This window comes from Acinonyx jubatus, chromosome A1, assembly GCF_027475565.1.
Source record: "Acinonyx jubatus isolate Ajub_Pintada_27869175 chromosome A1, VMU_Ajub_asm_v1.0, whole genome shotgun sequence".
In the NCBI taxonomy this organism is placed as follows: Eukaryota; Metazoa; Chordata; class Mammalia; order Carnivora; family Felidae; genus Acinonyx; species Acinonyx jubatus.
Window position 1 is genome coordinate 157,937,580 of NC_069380.1, and position 23,075 is coordinate 157,960,654.

Sequence of the window (23,075 nt, forward strand, 5' to 3'; positions counted from 1 at the left end):
CTAATGGAACATCCAAGGTCCAATCAGAAATATAACCAGTTTTAGCTTGTATGAATGGGACCATGGGCAGGGGTGACTAATACAAATGAAAGCAACCAAATTAGATAAGTTCAAAACATTTTTCCACCACTATTGTTTAAAGAACTTTTTTCCCCCAGTGAAGGTTTACTAAAGAGTTTTCTTTAGTGGATAATTTTTTTAAAGTGTGCATTGCTATGAAAGCTAAGCAATTCTAAAATTTTTATGAAATTGAAGAAGCAAGAGATTTTTAGGTCAAGAATTAATACTTCATTATGAAATTTCACCCTCTTTTGTTTTGGTTTCAGAAAAGATTCCACAGAAAACAAACAGCTAAGGTTGCCCAGAGGGAGAACTAAGGCTCCGTGTTCCAAAGTGGGTAGTGAATCGAAAATCCTGGAAAGTATCATGAAGCTAGAGAAAAGGTATTGATTTAATGAACGCATGTACATGATGATTGACAAGTTAGCATCCAGGTTCACTGCCCAATATTTATGGGAAGGAGTGGGGAGAAGGGGATTCTGGCAGCTTGTGCCTACTATTTCTGTAATGTCCAAAACAACCTTAGCAAGGGAGTGAGCAAGGACTGGGTCTGCATTAGGAAACATTCTCTGGGTTCGTGAGGCTTGCTTCCAACTCTTTTTTGCCACTATGTGTCAGCTTGTCTTTGTGTTGGTGGAAGGAAAAGGAAAAAGAAAAACATAAGACTGGCCTTTAGGTTCTAAATCAAAGCTCTATGCTGCTGATTGTTGGTGTGGCTTCTCAAAGGCAAAGCGAGTGGGGGACATTAAAATTCCTTGTTTCTATGGACCAGGAGCTGAGATGCTTTTTAGTTTTTTGGTTTGGGTTTTATTATTATTATTATTATTCTAAGTAGCAAGAAGAGGATTTTTCAATGTATCTTACATTTACCTTAAAATATCCCTAATATTTATTTTTCAATTTGATTGGCACTTTGACAGGAAAAAGCAAGGTGAGAAAACTCTTTAAAAGGGAACCTAAACAGAGTGTGAGGAGGTTTCCCTTGTCACGTGATTTAAGAACCAGAGGGACCATCGCCCCTAACACAGTTTCTTGATAGTGACCCCAAGGTTCAAAGACATTAGATCAGTCGCCCAAGACTCCCACTCAGAAAGTCATGACAGGACCCTCCTCCTTGGATATTCACTCTGTCCTCTTTATACTGCCCTATGCTGCCTCTAGCGTTAGATCAGGAAACTTTAAGGGATATTGAGGACAGGAGAATAGAAGAAAGCTGGAGAGGGTCAAAGGTACTTAAGTGATTTACCTAAGTCAAGATGCTTGAACCTTTGCCTGGACAAGAAGAGGCAGCCTGCTCGTGCCAGGCAGTGAACGCACAGAGCAATAGCTAGCGCTGAATACCTCTGATGCTCATTTTCAACATTGGAAGATCAGCCTAGGGGAAGAAAGCTAATCGTTTCCCTCTTGCCCTCCACACCTTCTACTGGGATTCAAGTAACTGTCCTTCCTCAAACATCTTTGTGGGCTTGTTCTCTGTAACACACGTCCTCACCTGTGTCTTAGGTGCCTCTTTAAATTCTCCGTCCCCTCACAATTCGCAAATCATTATCCTGGGCATTCGTAAGCTGTAAACTTTGCCACTTTGGCACCTCAGGTGGACAGGAAAGATCTCTAGATTCCTTATTTCAGCGAAAGTCCAGAGGACCGTTCCTGCCACTACCCCAACGCCTTACACCAACCCCCGCCCCCGCCCCAACACATACCCACTATTTATACACGCTAGGAAGACCCTCAGAGATCATTTATGGAGAAGAAGGGGTGCATTTTTGTGGCTGCTGGTGCACAGTTACCGAAAATCCTGGAAAGGCGGGCGCGGGACCGCATCCGTGCCTGTGCCGAGGCGCAGAGCGGGAACAGCCTGCACGTGTCCGCTGCCGCCCGGCCCCGAGACGGCTGGCACGATCGCCAACCGGGAATCGGTTGGTGCCGAGGGTGGGCAAAGGCAACACGACCCGGTGGAGGGCGGCGCGGAGGGTGGCGCTGGCGGCATGAAAGGCGTCTTTGTGCGGGACTTGGAGTGAGGAGGCGGTGAGAATGGCGAGAGCTGAGCCCGGACCTGGAGGCTGGGGCTCGGGGACGCCGCCACCCGCCACTCCTCAGCCGCGCTGGAAAGATCCGGGTAGTGCCGGCAGGGGGCGGTGTGACGCCGGAGGGGGTGAGGTGAGGGCCCCCGGGTTTGGTCTTCTTTGAGACCTGAGGGGAGAGAGAGAGACACTTGGAGAAAGCGGGACGGAATTGAGAGATTTGTCTCCCCGCCCCCTCCCCTAGGTGGCGGAGAGATCGCGCTGGCTGGAAGGGTGCAGCCCCTCTCCGGGCGCTCACTCCGCAGTCTAGGAGGCGAGAGAGCGGCCCCCGAGGCGGAGCCTCCCTCCTGCCCCCGGGTATCGCTGCCCCCACCTGGGGGGGGGGGAGAGGCGGGCGCCGCGCTGCCCTCCCTCTGCGCCCCCGCCGCGTGGCTTGCGGCTTATTTTCCCAGCTGGCAAGCGTCGCGCTGCAGACAAGGGAATGCCTGTGGTGAGTTGTTTATTTTGTCGAAGTTTGCGGTGGGCCAGGGGGACGTGGGGGGCGAGCGGCAGGCAGCAGCCGGGACTATTTTGTTTAGGTCTTGCTCCACCTGTGTGGTATAAATCTGCCAGCCTCAGGGCGGCAGGGGGCCAGGGTGAGAAAACCCCAGGGCTCCAAAAGGCCTCTTTTTGCCACTTGCAGACCCAGAACTACATTTGATTTTCCACTCCTGGAATCGGCTAGATCCTAGCTTACACTACGCCCCATACCTCTAATCACTGCTTCACGTACCCGCTGCGGACAGGGCTTGCGCTGTAAAGGACGGTCAGCGCCCATGGCCCAGGGACAGCTGGCCATAGAAGTTCTTCCCGGGTACCCTTCCCCATTTCTTGAGGATAGGAGAGCTGTTTGATAGGAGGGGCGCTCTTCAAACTAGTGGGAACTTGTTTGGGCTACTTATGGCACGAAGTCCGTTCAGGCGTGTCGGGTCTACTAGTACCGCAAACAGATCCAGGTTGGCCAGAGTTTCCCAGACTTGAGGCTGGGGGTCGGTAAGCGCTTGGCTCCCAGGGGAGCCCAGAGGAATCCCCCAGGGCTCATGATGACAGTCACCACCGCGGCTACGTTTGCCTGGAAGAAAAGCCTAAATACATTAGCGAGCTGGTAAAGCTTTTAAGGCCTTCTCCGGAGTGAGTGGCTGGCTAATGAGAGGTTAATTTTGTTTGGAAGGGAAGGCTGCGCTGGTTTCCTGAGATAAATGGACAGGAAGCGCATTACCTCCGCGCGCTGGCAAGCGGCTACCAAATGCTTTTTGCACCTGCCGCTTTGAGCGGTGCGATCCGCTGCAGAGCCCGCAGGGATCGTGGGGGCCGGTTGTGTACGCTCGGGTGATGAGCCCCACTCAGGCCCCGGGCCCTCTCCTTCCGGGGGCGCAGCGCTCACGCCAGGCTCTGGGGTCTTCTCTCACACCCAGGTCCTGCGTGCTCAGGAGCTCAGGGGCCCCCTGATCCCGCCAAGCCCCCTCCAGGAGCGGAAGGGTTAAGAATGATGTAAGTACAATCCACTAGCTGCTTTCTGCTGGGCTGTGGGACTCAGGGCTATTTTAGCCCCAGCTTTGCGTCCACCCTGGACTGGGGAGCAGCGAGGGGGCCTTTAGTCTAGAATGGGTTGAACAAATCGCTACCCTGGTAGCTACTCTGTCCTAGGTAATCTGTTAAGCAGAGAGACCCTCATGTTAGATTTATGGAAATGGAGATATATTAATGGGAATTGTTAAGACATCATGTATGGGTTCAGGAAAATAAACCTGTAATTCTTATTTAGAACCCATTAATGTTGCTGGCATGTGTTTTAATTCTATCCATTCGCACGTTCATACCATGGGATGTTTTGCTGTGACCCCTAATTGTGCTGTTCTGGTCTCATCTTTTCTTCCTGAAAAAGATGAAGGGAGAAAGACTAGAGATGGCAAGGAATAGGGTGCGTTTGTGAGTTGTGCGAGCTGTCACTTCACGATTTTTTTTCCTGATTAAAATGTAAAACTTTTATAAGTCATTGATTTTACGGGGGAGGGGGGGATAACCAGATTTTTCTTTGTGTAATCTTAAAATTCTCCTAACTTGCAGCATTCGAGCTGGAGGAGTGGATGCGCTATAAGCGACCATTCACCACGCTCTTACTTTCCAAGCCAATTCGGGGGATCTTGCTAACCAGTCCTAATTAACCCTGCGAGTGTGTCAACTGACCTTAAGTCTTGAAAACAGGAACCACCTTGCGGTTTAATTGTGAAAATTAACATTTTACTCTAGCCGGCTGAACACTTATGTGGTAATAAAAAATGAATTGTTAGGCGTATAAATCTTGAGCTTGTCAAATTTTACAACAGATGAGCAATAAAGCACCTTAGAAAAAAAGTTTTCCCTCTAAAGAACAGTTCCATTCCGATGCCGAATTTGTGGTGACTCGAGGACGCCCTCTGTTGATAAGATAGTTTAGAGCAGTGTGTGTCTAAGGAGCAGGATATGGAGGTGGGCAAAGTGGAGGCTGGGGGCAGGGTGGAATCATAGCAAGTAATGACAGCGAAAAGACCCCAACTAAACTGAATTTGATCCCTAAATTTTGATTATGTGTTCTGAAGTATGGTGAATAAATTGCCATGCTTTTTTCATAAGGGTCAAATTAAATCTTGGGTTAAGGAAAAAGAACCATCTTACTGTTAGTAGTCTTTGTTGGCAACATACTTTGCAAAGCTGTTCACATTTGATTACTTTAAAAAAAAAAAGATGTTGACCAGTATTTCATTAACTTTAGTTCTTTGATTTATGTAGTAATTGCAAGGGAGTAAATTTTTAGTCCCATAGTATTTACTCCATAATATTATCTAAAAATCGTATCAGATAACTCCTCCTGCAAAAAAAGTCATTTCTCCAGGCCACTCTGAAGCTATTATTAAGCATATTATGGATATACACAAGGCTTGGATTATATCTTGGGCAGTGAAAGGTGTGTTTACCACTTGAGTCATCATAGTATGTAATAAGTAAGTAATGAAAAGTTACAGTAAAAATAGATAGGCATTCTTCTTTAGGGACCTAGTGGTTTGTACAGTTCATAATGTGTCTAATGAGTAAGCCGGAGTGATATAAGGTTTGCCCTCAATTATCCTAATCCATTGATTAGCACATTGTAACATGTGGAATATTAACGTGTCCGTGGCTGATACAAAATTACCAATTAGAGATTATGAGTAGCGAGCGGGTAGAATTGCAAGCTACAATTTGTGAATTTGTGAATAAGTGAATTTAAAATGGCAGCCCTGAGCCCTTTGGAGGAAAGGCAAAGGCAAGGGCAGTCGAAGTAACTCCGAGCCTTTGAAGCCATCTTTTAGATTAGATACCACTTCACACCTACTGATAACAGATTGGAACCTATCATCAACCTCACAACATGCTTTCCTGTGTCTCCACTTGCTAACCTCTTTTGTGGCACACAGTTGGGGTTTCTTCCTCATTTTTGGATCCATCCAAGTGGCAAAAGTAGAAACCGATCTGCCATTAAATTAATATACTAAGACCACGAAAATTTGTGGAAAAGCCACCGAGCAACAAGAAATGATAGCATAATTACTCTACACTGCATTAAAAACTCACTATCCTCATTAATCTAATTACACTGTAACAGAACACGTTGAAGTTCGCCCACTCTCAGACTCCTCCCCGCTGCTTTCAGGAAGGGAAATGTCAGAGGAACAATAACGCCAGAGCCTCGAACAGATGCTAGCGAATTCCACCGGGAGCTGGTGGGTACCTTCCCAGCCCATCCGATCTGTTCCGGACCGCAAGTTACAATCGGATTTCCAACGCGGTGGGGTGCTAGTTTTACCAAACGTCCGGAAAGGGCTCGGAACACGGTTCCGCAGAGGTGATTGGCTGCGAAGAGACCTGCCGCCAGGCGCCTGGTAAAAGCGCCCACTTCCTCTCAGGAGCTGGAGCGGGAGTGACAGAGTGGGGGTGACTTAAAACACATACGCACACAACACCTTAAAGGGAAGCCGAACCCAATCACATTAATTAAAAGGGAAGTCAAAGGCCGCTTCCTTTGTAACGCCGGCAAGAGGGAGTAGCCGTTGCCAATTTCTGTAGGACAGGAGGAAACAGTAAATCGCGGAAAGGGGTGAAGGGAATAGAAGAGGAGGGAGCGCGAAGGAGGTTGGGCCCGGGCGCGACGGACAGGACTCTCAACAGGCGGACGCGGAACTCAAATTACAATGAGCAATCTGAGGGTGGGAGCAGGAGCAGGGGCAGGCGCTTTGTCCCCTGCGAGTGGCCAGCTGAGCCCAGTGGACCAGCGCTTGCAGCCAATGGGGTGAGAGGGAGGGGCTAGGTCGGGGGTGGAGACGACGCGGATTGGCGTGCGTGAGGAGGGCGGGGCGGCAGTGCAAGGCTGAGATTGATTGACCGCGGGGTCGCGGCACAGAGATATCCGGGCTGCAGGCGGCTGCTCGCTAGGGCTGGGCGCGCCTCCAGTGGGTCCACGCCCGCTGAACCCACGCTGGCCGGGACCAGGGCGCCCGCGCTTTGGGGGCCGGGCTCAGCACTAAGCTCACCGTCTTTGTGTCTTTTCTCCCGCCCCCTCTGCCCCGCCTGCTGCCGCGATGCCGCTGCGCCCCGTTGCCGCCGCCGCCGCCGCCTCGCTCCGCCCGCGGCGCGCTTTTCGCTGCGGCGGTGGCGGCGGCCCGTATCCGACGCGGGCCTGAAGGAGGAAGAAGAGAAAGCGAGGCACGTCCCCCGGTCCATGCCGCAGCCACGGCCCCGAACCCGCCACGGCGCCCGTGCCGCCGCCCTCGCCGGAGCCCACGAGACCTGCATGGACGGGCATGGGCTTGAGAGCAGCACCTTCCTGCGCCGCCGCCGCCGCCTCCGCCGCTGCCGCCGGGGCTGAGCAGCGCCACCGCCCCCAGCTCTGCCCGCCGCCCCTGGCGTTGCTGCTGCTGCTGCTGCTCAGCCTCGGGCTGCTCCACGCAGGTATGAGGCGCGCGCGCGAGGGTAACCAGCTGCAGGTCCAAGTGCTTTGTTCCCAAACACTCCGGCTCCCGAAGGCACACGTTGGGGCAGAAGGGCGGCGTGGCGTGGTGAGACGGTAGAGGCCTCATGGGCTCCAGCCCTGCACCTCTGCCGGGCTCACGGCGCAGCGGCAGGAACGCACCCGCAGGTCGTGCGGCGCGCCCAGGGCGCAGAGGAGAGGCCTCCTCCCCCTCCCTCTCGCGTTTCCCCGCCTTTGGCTCGGACCGTTGATAAATGTTCCCAACAGTGCTTATCGAAGATTTAGCGGGCGGGGGCGGTGGGGGCTGCGCCCCCGAGACAAACGTTCCGGATGCTTTATTGCTCGCTGCATTGGTGTTTACTGAAAGTCAGGCTGGGATCAGGTTTCCACCGCCGCCGCCCCCTTCGAAGCGAGACAAGGAGCCTTGTGCTGCTTCTCTGGAGTTGGGGGTGGCGACAAGGGGAAGAAATCGCACCAGATGTAAAGATTTTCACCGGAATTTGAAAACCTGGGGGGTTAATCTCGAAGTAACTTAAACGTCTTTAAACAGGGATTTCTTCGTATTTGCCAAAACTGCTTTTAGTTCAGCTTTCAACCTCTGTGGAAAAACTGGTGCTTTGTGGTTAAGCCGCGTGTTTTCGGGTTCCCGGAGGGGTTGACACATCTCCCTGCTTTCTGGAGGTCGGCGCTTCCCCTGTGGAAGCGGAGTGAGTTCTCTGTCCTTAGCCAGGTAGACCTACAGATGAGCCTTCTAGCAGGTGATAGTTATTTTTGTTGTGAAATAAGTTTCACTAATACAGTGTTATGTCGTTTGTATCTCAAGGGAGGGGGTATCTAGGATGCTCTTTATAAATAAGTGCTACGTCTAGGAGTTTGTCTAAAAAATTTCTTTAGTGCCAAATTGAAGCTAAATTCTCTTAATTTGAGAACTAGAGCATTAGATAAGTTTTCCTTTGAGATCTTTTTGTCCTGTATTTTATGACAGCAGTCTCAACGCTGTGATCTGGAGAATCGTGAACTGTAATGCCACCCAACTGTGTGGAGTAGTATTTATTTATTAAGTCATACCAGCCTTTCTAAAAATCTGGGAGGTCTTTTAAGTAATGGGAAAAAAAATGTGGCATTTGAGGAGACTTAATTTACTTTTGGTAACTTTGCATTGTGATGGAACAGCTGCATTTTAACACTCACTTGGGGAAACATAGAGTATAATAGTAAGTTTTACAATGATTAAGGCTTTAAACGACTGACTTTAGAACCTTAGAAAATAATGTCAATCTGCTTATGGTTCCAAGAAAATTTTCATGATGTGTCAAAAGTTGCATTCATAAGTGTTTTGTGTGAAGAATATATGTTCATAATGTCAAAGTGTAGGTTTCTTGAAAGGGAAATTGAAGTACTGGGTAGGACTGTGTGTCCCTCTTGACTGCTTGGAATATTGTTTCCCTTAGTTGCCAGAGAGTTCTATTACAGAACTGGAATGTGGTCCTTGAAGATTTTTCTGGCCAATAATGAAAGTCCTAAGAAGTTGTTTTAATGTTTTTGAAAATTAAGGTGCCTTATTTCAAAAATTTGGAATGTGAAACTCCTCTCAGTATCTTAATGTGCCCTCACTTAAAGTCACTGTTATATTCTACCTAGAGTTTCTGTGGTGAGTGATATCTCTGGACAACTTGTTGGGGTTGGGTGATTAATTTGGTTATCGAAGAAAGGGCTCCTTTTGAAAGATAGCTTTGAAGCATTTTTCTCTTGATCATACAAGGATTGTTTCTCAGAGAAGGGAGCCTAGCCGAATGCTCTTTGCAGATGGGCTACCATATGTTTTATGCCTGGATCCGTATAATTTGCCACAGCACCCCATATGTCCCTGCATTTTACTTAATTCAGCTTCAGCATATCTTATTTCTTTTATTATAAACTGGTGATTGTGTGGCAAGTTCACACGTGCAGTCCTGGCATCAAGGAAATGGGTCTTGAATGGTGAAGTCTTTGAATCATTAACCAGAGCTCTAGACCCACAAATCCTTTAGCACTTTCATTAACTGGAATGAAAATAGTACCACACCAATCATAGATGACCTGACTCCAAAAATGAAGAGATCTGTAACTGCAGGTTTTGATTTCTGCCCTTAGGAAATGAAAAAAGAACTTTTATACTTTGCTCCCTACCTCCCCCCCCACCCCCCACTTTTAGCAAATCTCTACAATTCCTGAATGGAGATCCAATATGGGAGTTACTTGCTTACTCATACACTTCATGGCCTTGTTGGCTACATCCTTGAGATTCTTTCTGCTCTGCATTTTCTTGGCATTTTGACAGGAAGCTTACTTTACCTCCTATAACAGGCAAAGTGTGCACTGTCATTATAAATTCATGAAGCCTGGATATTTCTGGGTGTATGCTGCAAATTAGTCATTATACGGGAGCCTGCATTGGGGCTGAAACTGCTGACCCAGATGCACTCTCTATTTAGCCCTCCTCTTTCCCATCATCTCTATTTGAAAGGCTGTTAGAAACCTCATCCCAAACAAAAGAACCCAAGGAGTTCTGTTTTATGTGTCATTTCTCAAAAGAATCAGCACCTGCCTGCTATAAAAAAGGGAAGGGGGGGGCGGCCTGGGGGAGGAAGGAAAAAGGAGGTGGGAATCTAAATTCTTTTCTGAACAGTTGCATTTGCATTTCATGCTCTTACTTCGGAATATTTTATGACTATTTGAAATAATTATAAGTAAATGTATGCTCGGATAGATTTTATAGACCATAAAAAGAACAAATAGGCACTGGAAGTTTAGCGGAAAGTTCTTGTGCTGTCATTTACATTGTAGTCCAGGAGCTCTTCATTATTGAGTGATCTTGGTCCAGCTTTCATTTCCTTGCTTTCTGCTTGCTATGACTCTGATTTAAAAAGAAAAACATAATTGATACAGTAGTTGCTTAAGTCTTTAAGCCATCAGCTACTGTTGTGTGAGACTCAGGAATGTGGAGGAGATGTGATATGAGGAAGGAAAACGGGATTTGAGGAAAGGCATTGCACCCTGGGCTTTGCTCTACCCATTTGTGATCCAGCCAGGACAAGGCCTGTAGTTTCCCTTTGTCCTGAATTTCCTAACTGTAAAATGGCTTTAATGCTTTTGGGGTTGATTGGGTTTTTTTGAGTAAAAACAGTTGAAAATGACTTGACTTGATCTACTTTGGAGAGAGGAAATGTATAAATACAGGAGCTGCTTTTTATCAACTCTGGAATGAGTAAACATGAAATATGCCAAACACATGAAGGTGTGCTTGTGATTTTTTTTTTTTTTTTTGAGTGTGATTTAGTGATAGCTGTAAGTCCATACCTCCAAAGTATTAAAATACTGGTTTTTTTTTTTTTTTTTTTTTTTAATTCAGGTTAAAGTAAATGCCCTATCTAGACTACATTTTTCTCTTCTTGGTCTTTGAAATTTAACAACGGTGGGGAGGTGGCTTGAGAGGTTGTCATCTTGCAGTCTTTTCTGCTGAATTCAAGCTAGAAACAGGTTACAGGCTGTTTCATTCAAGCTTAAAAGTACTTTAATACTGAAAAGATTAAAGTATCTTTCTGGAATGTCACTAGGGTTAGTTTTAAGTCTTCATCAGATGAAGTCCTAAATCTTGATAGTATCCTGAAGTTTGTGTCCACGTCTTAAAATAATTATATACTTAATGATACTCTTCCCCCCCCCCCACATTTAGAATAGGAATTGTAAAATATTTTATGCCTGTAAAAGATCATGAAGTTCTTTTTAGAATAGTCTCCTCATTTCTCAGCTGAGGTACCTAAGACTTGAAAGGATTGAAACTTCCTCCAGTGCAACGACCTAAAAAGAATGTGGAAGTAACACAAAATATGTCTTAGTTAGTTTCTATAAAACTTGAGGTGGATGATTAAGAAAAGTACTTTCCTTTTCAGTAATTCTAGAGTTCCCACTTTAAGGACCAGAATATTAAACTGTTTGGCACATACAACTGACCTAGTATTGGCAATTCTTACATATTTTTATGCTTTGAGAGGTTTTTATTTTTTTATATGAGAAGCTAGTGGCAAAACATCATTTGAAAACTGTGAAATAGTAGGGCAGTAGTAGGTGGTTTTTCATTACTTCATTTTAACTTTGCTTAAATCATTAGGTATATTGGAACTGTCGACCTAAGGAAAAAAGTCATTTATATATGTTCTAAGAATTCTGTGTGCTATGCTTCCTTGGTTCTGATAAAACACAGTTGGTGCAGTCATCTGCATGTGCAGCATGATTTCAGTGTGGTGTCCTTTTTGATTCAGTGTACCCTTCCTGATGAGCTGCTTGGGATCTGGGATCCAATGGTGACGGGTGTTAAGGGAGAAGTAAATCTGCAGCTTGGTTAAACGATCAACTTTATTTATTTATTTATTTTAACATTTATTCATTTTTGAGAGACAGAGACAGCACAAGTGGGGGAGGAGCAGAGAAGAAAGGGAGACACAGAATCCAACGCAGGCTCCAGGCTCTGAGCTGTCAGCACAGAGCCCGATGCAGGGCTCAAACTCAGGGGCTAGAACTCCCTGACCGTGAGATCATGACCTGAGCCAAAGTCGAATGCTCAACTGACTGAGTCACTCTGGTGCCCCTTGACTTTATTTTTTTAAGAGAACATTTACACTTTGTAGCATCCAGGAGATTGTAGGTTTATATACAGTTTGTCAATAAACATCCTTAAGGAAATGCAGAATAACTTAATACCTGGATTTTCTCTTGATATTCTTACCCTATAGCTGTACTAGAATCAGGTAAAGGTGTTTTAACTAATGCTATAAATTTAGGGATCCCTACCTAAGGTGTGTAACCTTAATCATGGTTTTGTGCTTTCCAAAGCGAATGAGTTATACACTTAGCAAAATCAAAACAAAGTTCACATCTTTAACTTGGCCTTAGAGCAGAGGAATCTTTCTCAAAATCTATAAACAATAGCAAAGTGATCAAATACTCCGTTTAATTCTAACATGAGAATACTGGGCTCAGACTCCTGTTCCCTCATAGTGGTTCATGATTTAAAGTTTTAAGGTAACTGATTGCGTGCAGTTTTTCTCCCAGTGGCTTAATTTGTGAGGGAAAAAGAAGCACAATGCAACCCTAGTTCTGAAGGCTTTCTTAAAATAGGAGTGTATGGAATAGAACAAACTGTTCCCAAAGGACAGTGTCATTTTCTCATGTAGCTCAGGAAGTTATGAAGCGTTTAAAAAACGTTTGGTGTTATCTTTTTTCTCATAGGTGACTGCCAACAGCCAGCCCAATGTCGAATCCAGAAATGTACCACGGACTTTGTGTCCCTCACTTCACACCTGAACTCTGCCATTGACGGCTTTGACTCTGAGTTTTGCAAGGCCCTGCGTGCCTATGCTGGCTGCACCCAGCGAACTTCAAAAGCCTGCCGTGGTAACCTGGTGTACCATTCTGCTGTGTTGGGTATCAGTGACCTCATGAGCCAGAGGAACTGTTCTAAGGATGGACCCACATCCTCTACCAACCCCGAAGTGACCCATGACCCTTGTAACTATCACAGCCATGCAGGAGCCAGAGAACACAGGGGAGGGGATCTGAGCCCTCCCAGTTACCTTTTTTGTGGTTTGTTCGGAGATCCTCACCTTAGAACTTTCAAGGATCACTTTCAGACATGCAAAGTGGAAGGAGCCTGGCCACTCATAGATAATAATTATCTTTCAGTTCAAGTGACGAATGTGCCCGTGGTCCCTGGATCCAGTGCTACTGCTACAAATAAGGCAAGTATACGTTTTTCTTTCTTATAACTTGCAGATGTTTGATTCTTCAGACAATTTTTGAAGTATGATACAAAAGACAGTTTAAAAGCAACTTTTTCTTGTTCTTGGCATGCAATTAACAAGGTGAATGAAAGATTAAATGAAAATCATTTAGTAAAGAATTTCTCTGGAATTCTAGGCTTATGTAAAATGTGGGTCTTAGTACAACTAAGCAGTGATATGCAAAAAACAAAACAAAAACAAAAAACACCGAAGTTGAGTTCTGTATGGAAAAGGCAGGCCTATTTAATGGGAAAATGTATACTTTTTTTTTTCTGTGAAGTCTTTTGAGTGTGACTCTTGTTGAAGAAATCCATGTTCCTATTTATCAGATGACCAAAGTGGGTGTTCCAAGTAAAGAAAGCTATCAAACCTGGGGCAATAACCCATCGGGAAACATATTTTATTGGAAATTTGGAAGCTGTAGTAAAATGTAATGGCTATAAGCCAGCTTCCCAGTGGCAAAGCCACAATTGTGTTTTAGTTATTAATGTTGCCGTGACCAAGGAATTTTAGAATTGGCTATTGTGGAGCAGTGATGTATAATCCCTGTTGTAATCTCAGGATAACATTTTAATTAAGCTGAGGGGAAAACTGACAAAATTAAGTTAAGCTTACCCTGCGTAGCTGCCCTTGTCTGCATTTGTGTGTGTGTGTGTGTGTGTGTGTGTGTGTGTGTGTGTGTACTTGCGTTAAAGAAGCTAATGCCAAATAGAGATCATTTGAACCAACTTTAAGGCACCACTGTCAGTGCAACTAGGTGAAGGGCTATGAACTGGATTCCCAGTTGGCAGTCAGTGCTAATTCAGGCATTAGTAAGTAAATACAGAGGTCAAAAAAGGTTTTCCAGAAAAAAAGACTGTCCCAAATAACCAGCTCCTTCCCTGTCTCTCCCAACTACAAAATCACACATACAGGCTATCTCATCTTGTTCATTATCCTTTATCTGTTCATCAGTTGGTTTGGACTGAAAGATAGTTGACAAGGATCAAGCTTTTGTAATAGTTATGACGGCTCTTTTGATTCCAGGACACCCTCCCTTGTCTCTAAACACGTGTGGCATATTTTTAAGTGAATTTAAATGATTTTACTTGGCATTTTGTGGAGGTAATTTTACAACCCCTCCAGAGATAGCTGGAGACACCCAGGGGTGTCACAAATCTAAGATTAGAAGTCATTGCTCTGAACAAAGAAGTCTGTTACATTAGTCCAGACATTTTAGGTGGACTCAAAAATGTTTATGCTTTAACTCCCAATAAAAGCCCAGGCTTGCCTTTCCAAATCCTGCATCTCAAGTAAACTTTACCTCCTCTGGTTTTTATAAGCATGCAAATAATTTTTCTTGTCTATATATTAAAATAAGTATCAGCTGTAAGTTATGGTAGACAGGTACACAATTATGAACTTATAACACAAATCATGGCCAAAAATCCATCATTGCTGTAGAGTCATAGTGCATAAAACCTGGGGATAGTCTTTGGGAAAATAGGAGACTAAAGATTCAAGAAGGCAGTTCCACTGGGAATGGAGAGAGTCATCATTGATCGTGTAGATAATTGAGGGTTTAGAGGGCCTTCACAATACCTTTGAGATTAGTAAGTGCTTTGTGCACAAGAAAATATTGGTTCTTTTCACAAGCCCTAAATTTAATTTTCCATGCCTTCCATCCAATCACGTGTCACGTCTACTTGTTACTTAGCCTTTCAAAATTCTATACTTTTTACTGATTGTGGTGAAATATTTGGGGACAATGAATTTTGTTATGAGTATTAATATTACATAAATGGAACAATTGACACTGAAGTATTTTAGGTCATTCCATTTCAGTTGTGATTGAATCTGTCATAGTTTTTAGCAAATAAATAAAAAGTACAACTTTGCTTTCTCCCTCAGTTTTGTAATGATCAGAAGTTTCACCCATTCCAAAAAGGATGTGGGAGAAAAACCGTCCTCTGACTTAAATTCAAGCAGACAATGAGAACGCGTGGTCTTTAAGTGCACTGCTGGAAAGTAGTTCCCCACATCTGGTGACCATGCTTTTCAGCAGCAGATGACTCCATGGCTTTGCGACCTCTGGTAGTTGTGTTGTGTTGTTTTGTTTTGTTTCCCTTCTACTTTTTTCAACTCACTGCAAAGCCCCCCAAAATATCTGGAAGGTTACTGCCGAAGACCTGTCTCAATGCTGATATGATCTGTGCTGGTGAAACACAACTAAGGGCCTAAAATTTTGCAGCACAATTTCCTTTTACCTACCCAGGGCCAAAATAAAACCTTTAAAAATTTTTAAGCAACGAAAAAATGATGGTAATAAAAATAAAAATGCTCTGAAGCAAAAAGAACGTAGGAAATAAGTTCCAAAAAAGATCTGATTGTTTTTTTTTCCTGATGTCTACTGTAATACTTTCTTAAAAAATCTTTCAGAAGATTTTTTTGCATGAGTCTCAGCTTTACTGAGACCTCAAAGAGGTACATAGACCAGCTCCTTAATAACTTAGCACTGCACATTGGAGTTACTGTATCATCCTTGGGGTCAAGCATTTTTAATGACGTATGTGCTCAGTGTCACTAGATTTAACAGCTGACCAATGCTATGGTAGAGGCTAGCCAACTGTGCTGCTGAAATTGTTATATGTAAACACTCATTCATTTCACTGTCTTCAGCTATGAACTGAAGCACTGACCCCAGTGTTATGCTCAGTGAGGGCCTAGAGATAATTTCCTCAGTCCTGGGAACCTGGCTTCTTGAGCAAGCCATCTTGTAGTCATCTTTGTGATCTCTACCTGCCCCTTAGTACCTTTCCATCCTCACAGAAAGAAAAAATGTAGGGGGCAAAAATCTAAACGCAATGAAAGTGAAGTCATCTCTATTCAAGGGATCATTTATTAGCTAAGCCTTTTTCTTTGTCCACATAGCAAGCATTGAGTTTAGGGCAGTTAGACTTGCAGTACTCAACAATGTGGCCTCATCCACCGTCATCTACTTTCTGTCCTCCTTCCCTGGGAAACTTAGGGTGGTTTTCCAGTTGATCATGATGGGCACAGATATGCCTCCTCCAGGCCACTCTTGTTAGGCCCTCCACCAGCCCATCTCCCTCTCTTCAGAGGAGTCTTGTGCGGTCGCTACCTTGCCAGGTAGGTGTGTGTGTCGCTAAAGGGGAGGCCAGGGCTAGCTTTTTATCCCCACCCAGGGGCTTGAGGGGTTTCTGGCACAGCTGCATGCCTTGGCTGAGATCCACACCAGCTCAGAGCTGTCTTCCCCACCTTTGGCTGTGAGCGGCGGCTTCAGGCCTGCAGGCCCTGGAGAAGAGAGATGGGAGGGACAGGCTTAGAACTGGCAGAATTGGCTAAATAGGGAGGGGGAAAAAAAAAAAAGCAGTTTTTGTTTTGGGGGAAGAGGCGGCCGCACTATTTAGGCTCCAAAAAGGACACATGTGCATAGCTCTCCTGGGCCTCAGACAAATACGCCAGATCATCTGGAGAGAATTCTGTTCAGTACCATCTCTTGCCCATTCTCTTTGCCAGCTCCTTCATCTCCTGTTCACTCTGTGTATCTGTGTATCTCTGTTTAAGTGGACTTAGGCTTTGTGCCATGGTTACAGAAGGCAATTTTGGAGTAAATTTGATGAAAAGATTCTTTACTTCACAAACGTATTCCTAGTAGCCTAAACAATGGGAATACTTTTTAAAATGATTTCTTACAAGTACTTTGGATACCTTAGCTCTATTTTTCAATTTATTTTAATGTAATCTTGTCTTTGTGCATCACTCTGGCTTTGTCATCCTGTCCTTCAGTCTCAATAAAACAAAATTGTAAGTAGGAGGGGAGATTGGGGATGACGGCAAGTGCCTTTATAGACTGCTACAGAATTTTCCATGCTTCCTCCTTTAGTGAGAGAAGGCGGTTTACCTTAAGGTGTTTGCATTTGGGAAAGAGGTATGTTCTTCGTCTTGGCCAAGCCAGGTGACTGTTGGCCAGGTGGCTGAGCACCCTGAGGTGCCTTGTATGTTCCGTGGTCTTCCAGCTCCTGGTAATCCTGTTGGCAGTAGTACTTAGCACCTATCCAAAGCATGGGAGGAAGAGGCCATGCCCAGCAGCTAGTTACTTATTTATTAAAGTCCATAATTATCCCTAATTCTCAAATTCCAGCTACTTTCTGGGAAATTCCTAAAAACTTCCACTGGTTGATGATATTAGAGATATAGGAAGACTTAGATGGTTGGGTTCATTCTTGCTTTCTGTCTCCTTCAAACTATAACCCAAAGTGCATCATTGAGGTAAAACATACTTGCTTGTGGGGCCTTAGAGCATGGTTTGGGTCCTCTCCTCCTCTCTGACGCCCATTCACATGTAGCTGTTGTTTCACAGCAGTACGTGGGCACGTAAACCAGTGTTCTGGATCATTTTCTGTTGGTTACAAAATCAAAGCAAGATGTGCCTGCATTTCAAAGGCTTTCAACTGTCATGTTAAACATATCTCTGGATCAAGGTCAGGAAGACTGTCCTCTTTTGAACCCAGGCCTAGTACATCTTTGTAGCCAAGTTTTTGCCCCCAACCCCACCCCATTATGTTTTTAGTATCTTTACAGAGATAGTCTGAGCTAAACAATAATGATCATTCTTATTTTTATTGACTAAGGAAGATGCCTCATACTCCCATAGGCAGGATTGTATTTTGAATATATGGACACTGTTCTTGCATGCTGGCTGCATTATTAGAGGGGACAGTGGCATTTGCTTTGTGAATATAGAAGCCTTTGCTTCCAGAGATCAGAAACTTCCTTGCAGGTGACTAACTTTTAAAGGCTGAAATTTCTCTTTATTTTGTTGTGATTATCTTTTATGCAGGTAATTCTTGCCATCTCTTTAAGATTGCTCCTTGTCCTAGCATTTGCAGAAATGCTGGGGGGGGGGGGGGAAGTAAGAGTGATTGAAGCATATTGGGGAACAGATGGGAAAGAAGTTTGCAGTTGTAGCTCCCTGCTCAGTGTAATCATTTCTCTCCTAAAGTGTATGATTAACTTGGCGCTGCATTTGAACCACCGAGCTTTACAGGGCCTACCATGGGGTGGTGAGGGAGATGCAGAAGTGGTATCAGTCTCTGTCTGGGTGTAAGCACATAGCACATCAGCCGTTGGTGGAGAATTGTGGGGCTTGTGTGTAGAACTAGCCACTCAGTGTTTCTTTCTAGAACATCAGTGGCCCATATTCATAAGCTGGTTGCAGATGTTCCTACTTAGCAAGTTGTCACAGGTGTCAAGAAGGGCCAGAGAGGTGGGCTGCTCGCTGTACCCAGGGCATACCCCTTCGCCTGGTCACTGTCACAGGTCACCGGTTCTACTCCTGGTATTTGGCGCAGTCTCCCTTTCCACCCACTATCGTTAACGTGGCCCCTCTCTTGAACCTGCATTTCCTTATTCCCTTACACCCTAGAAGGATCTAGAACCCTGGCTGCCACTTTTGAAGGTTGTTGGTCTTTAATAACCAAAATAACTTTCCAGAGTTTTTTTAATAACTTTACAGAATTTGACATCAGAGTCACCAATTCTTAAATTCATTTTTCTGGGTCCCATCTCATGAAACCCATGAAAGCATATCTTAGATAACCTTCTCCTCCCTGACTTTATTTACTACTTGTAGAAACAAGATTGAAACAGTAAACAGGGTGCCTGGCTGTCAGTTAGGTGTCTGATTCTTGATTTGGGCTCAGGTCATGATCTCACAGTTCATGAATTCAGGCTCTGCGCTGACAGTGTGGAGCCTGCTTGGGATCCCCTCCCTCCCTCCCTCCCTCTCTCTCTTTCTTTCTCTCTGTCTTTCTCTCTGCCCCTGTCTTGCTCTCCATCCCAAAATAAACTTTTTTTTTTTTTTTTTTTTTTAAGAAGATGAAAACAGTAAATAGTTTTTAGAAGAGAAGTCAGCTGTAATTCCAGGTGGTTGTGTTCTTCCTTTGTCCTTTTCTGTTTCCTGCCTAGCTCCTGTTTGTACTGGATTATAAGGTCTTAGGCCCAGGAGCTACTCAACTTTGCTTCATACGGGTTCAGCAAATTTCTTGGAGGGAAACGGATTTCCAAATATATGTAAGGGGGAAAAGAAGAAGGAGAAGAAATTATTAGCTGTGTGGTTTATCTTTTAGTGTAAAAGATCATTCTGTAAGATGAATGGGCCTGCCTTGGTGGTTCTTTATGCCATTCTTGCCATACAAGCTACATCATCCTGTTGTTATGTGCATTAAAATCCTCTGGGTCCTAGTCTTTTACCATCTCTGTTCTGTAGAATGAAGAGACTTAGAAGATGTTAGTAGAAACCATCTAAAATTGTATAAAGTTTGTACCTGCATATCTATTAAGCCCTGTATTTTGAGTCCTCCTTCTCTGTGCCCCTCCCTCTGTCCCAGCTGTGGTTTAGGAGGAGGAGACCTTCAAAATATCCATTTGTAAATGAAATGAACACAAGTCCTGTGCTAGCTGGGCAGGACTCCCTGCACTGCTTATCGGCCTCTGCTCCTTTCAAACAGATCCACGATCCTCCACAGCTTAAACCAGAAGCCAAGTTGATACACAACTGACAGAATTTCTTTTACTGTCACATTTCTAGCTGCCCTGTTCAATTTTCTTTGGGTCAACATTTTGAGAGGAAGGGGCGAGAAGGAAACACCGGATGGTTGGTACTTTTTTATGTTGGCTTCAATTAATGCTACCCAAACAGTTTCTGCCTATGTGGAATGTGGCACATAAAAAGAGTTACCCTACAGTGCCGAACAATGAAAAATCTACCTTACCCATCTTGTCTTTATTTGTTTTGACTGCAGTAGAACTTGCTCTTCCACTGTTTTGAATTTTGTGTTCTCATGGGTGGGGTAACTTCAGGACTTTGTAAAATGCTCAACTTAAGCGATAACTAACAAGCATAGCAGCACACATCTGAGGTACAGAACTGAACTGGACAGGCTTCCAGTGAAAACACAGTGCTGTTAATTGTAGAAAGAGCTTTTGGTGAAACTGGGTCTCTGGCAAGACGAGTTCTTTGTGTCCTAGTGAGCCGGTTATTTTAAGAGTTGAAGCTAAAAGAATGTTTGGCTAATTCTGGTGGGGTTCTGTGAGTGTCAGAACATTGCATGTGTGCTACGGTAGATTGATAATGATGGCACTTAAACACTAAATGCTCCTCAGCTCTGCATTTTCTCCTGAAATGAGGGGTCAGGGTTTAATCTTTATACCTAAAGGTATGTTCAAGTGTGCCCGCGTGTCCAAGTTTGCACTCGGTGGTGTTGCTGACTTCCTCTCTCCTGCCTCACGCACATGAAGACCAAGGCTATTGCTTGTAGCATTTCAGTTAACTGACTTCTTGAAATACATGGTCATCACCTCCAGCCACCTCTTTCATGAATGGGCTTTTTTTTTTTTTTTAATAGCCCTGGGAACTTGAAATTGAACTAGAAGTGGTAGAGAGTGAGTGTATTGTAAAGACCTTCAGACCCTTTTAGTTTTCAAATCATTTCTCAAAACTGAAAACTGATCAGAAGCTGTGATTTCCTAATCCCCATAGGTTTGGGCAATAACTCTGCTGAACCAAGGCCTAGGGCATTGGCCAGAGGTTCTGCTCTAGGGCCTCAGGATCTATGGCACTGCCCCCTCCCCCTCTTTGGAGGGCAATCCACAAAGGCAAGACCTGCTAGGGCAGATTCCTGCCCCTAGAGTTACGCCTCCAGCCCTGGCTCTCACCTTTCAGAATACTTCTGGCCTCTGGTCTGAAGCACAGTGGCAGTGGAGGCCTGTAACACTGTCCACACATGCTTAACTTCACATCTAGAAACATGACTTCTTACACTTGGTGGCCTCATCATAATACAGCAACCAACAAGTGCCATGTTGAGTCCTCTGAGTGGCTAAGACTTGAGGACTAGATGCCCTCCCTCCTCATGCCCAGCCTAGCCTTGCTCTGCTCTGTACAAGGAAGCTGGCCTATTTCACTGTCTCGGAGCCTATTTATACTTAGAGCCTTCCTTGTTTTAAGTACACAGAAGTTACTCTTTGGAAGTCTACATTTTTGTGCCTGTCTCTTTTATGTGTCATCCCTGGGCCTGCTTCCCTTTCACTCCTGCGTATTCTTTCCAGCCACTGAGATTAATGCTTCTCCCCTGGACCACCCTAGCAGCCTCAGCTGTGGGTGTCCTTCGCCTCTGGTTTGGTTTCTTCTTTCTCCATCCGCTGCCAAGAACCCCTCCAGCAGCCAAGGCAGCCCTTGTTCCTGCATGTATTACCTGGGGCAACACTGAAGAATAAATAAGTCTGATCCATTCCATTTCTCTGGAATCCTGGAAGTGCGCCTAGAACAGAGCTCTGTGGAAAGAGATTCTGAGGGTAGAGAAACCTATTTTGATACCTCTTTTGAAGGTAAGAGGCCTCATTCCAGCCCTAAAAGAGGAGTCTGCCACCCTCCTCTTACACATGTATACTGTCTTTCTGCTAGTATCTAAAAAAATACACTTTTGTAGGTCTTAGGTTCAGCTTTCTTGTATGTAGATACCTGGTGTATAGGTTAATTCGTCATTTTAGAATTACATATCAGTTACTGACCATCTCAACATTTTCCCCTAAATACTGTATATAATATTCTCCTGTGTCTTTTTTAATTCAAGTATACTTCACATACAATGTCATATTGCTTTCAGGTATTACAACATAGTGATTTGACAACTCTATACATTATACAGTGCTCACCACGATAAGTATAGTCACTATCTGTAACTGTACGACGTTATTACATCCTTATTGACTGTAATCTCTGTTGTACTTTTCATCTCCATGAGTAACTTATTTTATAACTGGAAGTTTATACCTCTTAATCTCCTTTATATTTCACCCATCCTTCCACTGCTACCACCACCCCGCCCCCAGCAACCACCAGTTTGTTCTTTGTATTTTGAGTCTGTTTGTTTCTTATATTACAGGTATAAGTGAAGTTATACAGTGTTTCTTTCTCTGACTTATCTTACTTAGGATAACACCCTCTTTATCCATTCTACTTTCAGTAGACACTTGGGTCACTTCCAAATCTTGTTTATTGTAAATAATGCTGCAGTAAACATAGGAGTGCATGTATCTCTTTAAATTAGTTTCCGTTTTTCTGGAGTAAATACCCAGCAGTGGAATTACCAGATGGTATAATCTTTTATTTTTAATTTTTTGAGGAACCTTTATACCGTTTTTCTACAGTGGCTGTGGCACCTGGCTCCACCAGTTTACATTCCCACCCTTTTCTCTCCTACTCACTAATACTTGTTAGCTCTTTGTGATACTAGCCATTCTACCTGGTGTAAGGTAATCTCTGATTGTGGTTTTCATTTGCATTTGCCTGATGATTAGTGATGTTGAGCATCTTGTTACGTGTCAGTTGGCCATCTGTACGTCGTCTTTGGAAAAATGCATATTCAGGTCGTCTGCCCATTTTTTAATAGGATTTTGTTTTTGGTATTGACTTCTATAAGTTTTTTATATGTTTTTGAAAATTATTCTCTTACTAGATACACCGTTTGCAAATATCTTTTCCCTTACAGTAGATTGCCTTTTCATTTTGTTGGTTTCCTTCACTGTGGAAAACCTTTTTAGTTTGATGGAGGCCCAATAGTTTATTTTGGTTTTGTTTCCCTTGCCCAAGAAGACCTACGGAGAAAAATGTTGCTAAGGCCAACATTCAAGAGACTGTGGTCTATGTTTTCTTCTAGGAGCTTTAATGGTTTCCAGGCTCACATGTAGGTCTTCAATCTATTTTGATTTTATTTTTATGGTGTAAAAAGTGGTCCGCTCTTCCCAACACCATTTATTGAGAGACTGTTTTTTCCATTGTATGTTCTTGTGCCACTTTGTTATACATTAATTGTCCATATAAGCATGGGTTTCTTTCTGAACTTTTTTTCTGTTCCATTTATTTGCATGTCTGTTTTTGTGCCAGTGCCATACTGTTTTGATTACTACAGCTCTGTATTATAGTTTGAAATCAGGGATTGTGATGCCTCCAACTTTGTTCTTTTTCAAGACTGCTTTAGCTACCCAGGGTCTTTTGTGATTTCATACAGATTTTAATCCAAATTCTGTGTAAAATGCTGTTGGTATTTTGGTAGAGATTCCATTTAATCTGTAGATTGCTTTGGG

General features: G+C 44.2%; 1 protein-coding gene across 5 annotated transcripts in view; it reads left to right on the forward strand.

The window, feature by feature from the left end:
* Window positions 1-2,088: 2,088 nt before the first annotated feature.
* Window positions 2,089-23,075, forward strand: part of RGMB (repulsive guidance molecule BMP co-receptor b) — a 29,067-nt gene continuing 8,080 nt past the window's right edge. The window contains exons 1-4 of one of the 5 annotated variants that reach the window (XM_053225158.1): window positions 2,089-2,220; window positions 3,539-3,614; window positions 6,823-7,088; window positions 12,376-12,884. In XM_053225158.1, coding sequence (XP_053081133.1) covers window positions 3,610-3,614; window positions 6,823-7,088; window positions 12,376-12,884 — 780 coding nt within the window. In that variant the 5' untranslated portion in view covers window positions 2,089-2,220; window positions 3,539-3,609. Of the gene's footprint in view, window positions 2,221-2,335; window positions 2,575-3,538; window positions 3,615-5,845; window positions 5,864-6,822; window positions 7,089-7,125; window positions 7,866-12,375; window positions 12,885-23,075 lie in introns of those variants that run through there. The other 4 variants (XM_027037341.2, XM_015085650.3, XM_053225157.1 and 1 more) reach the window with 4 other exon arrangements.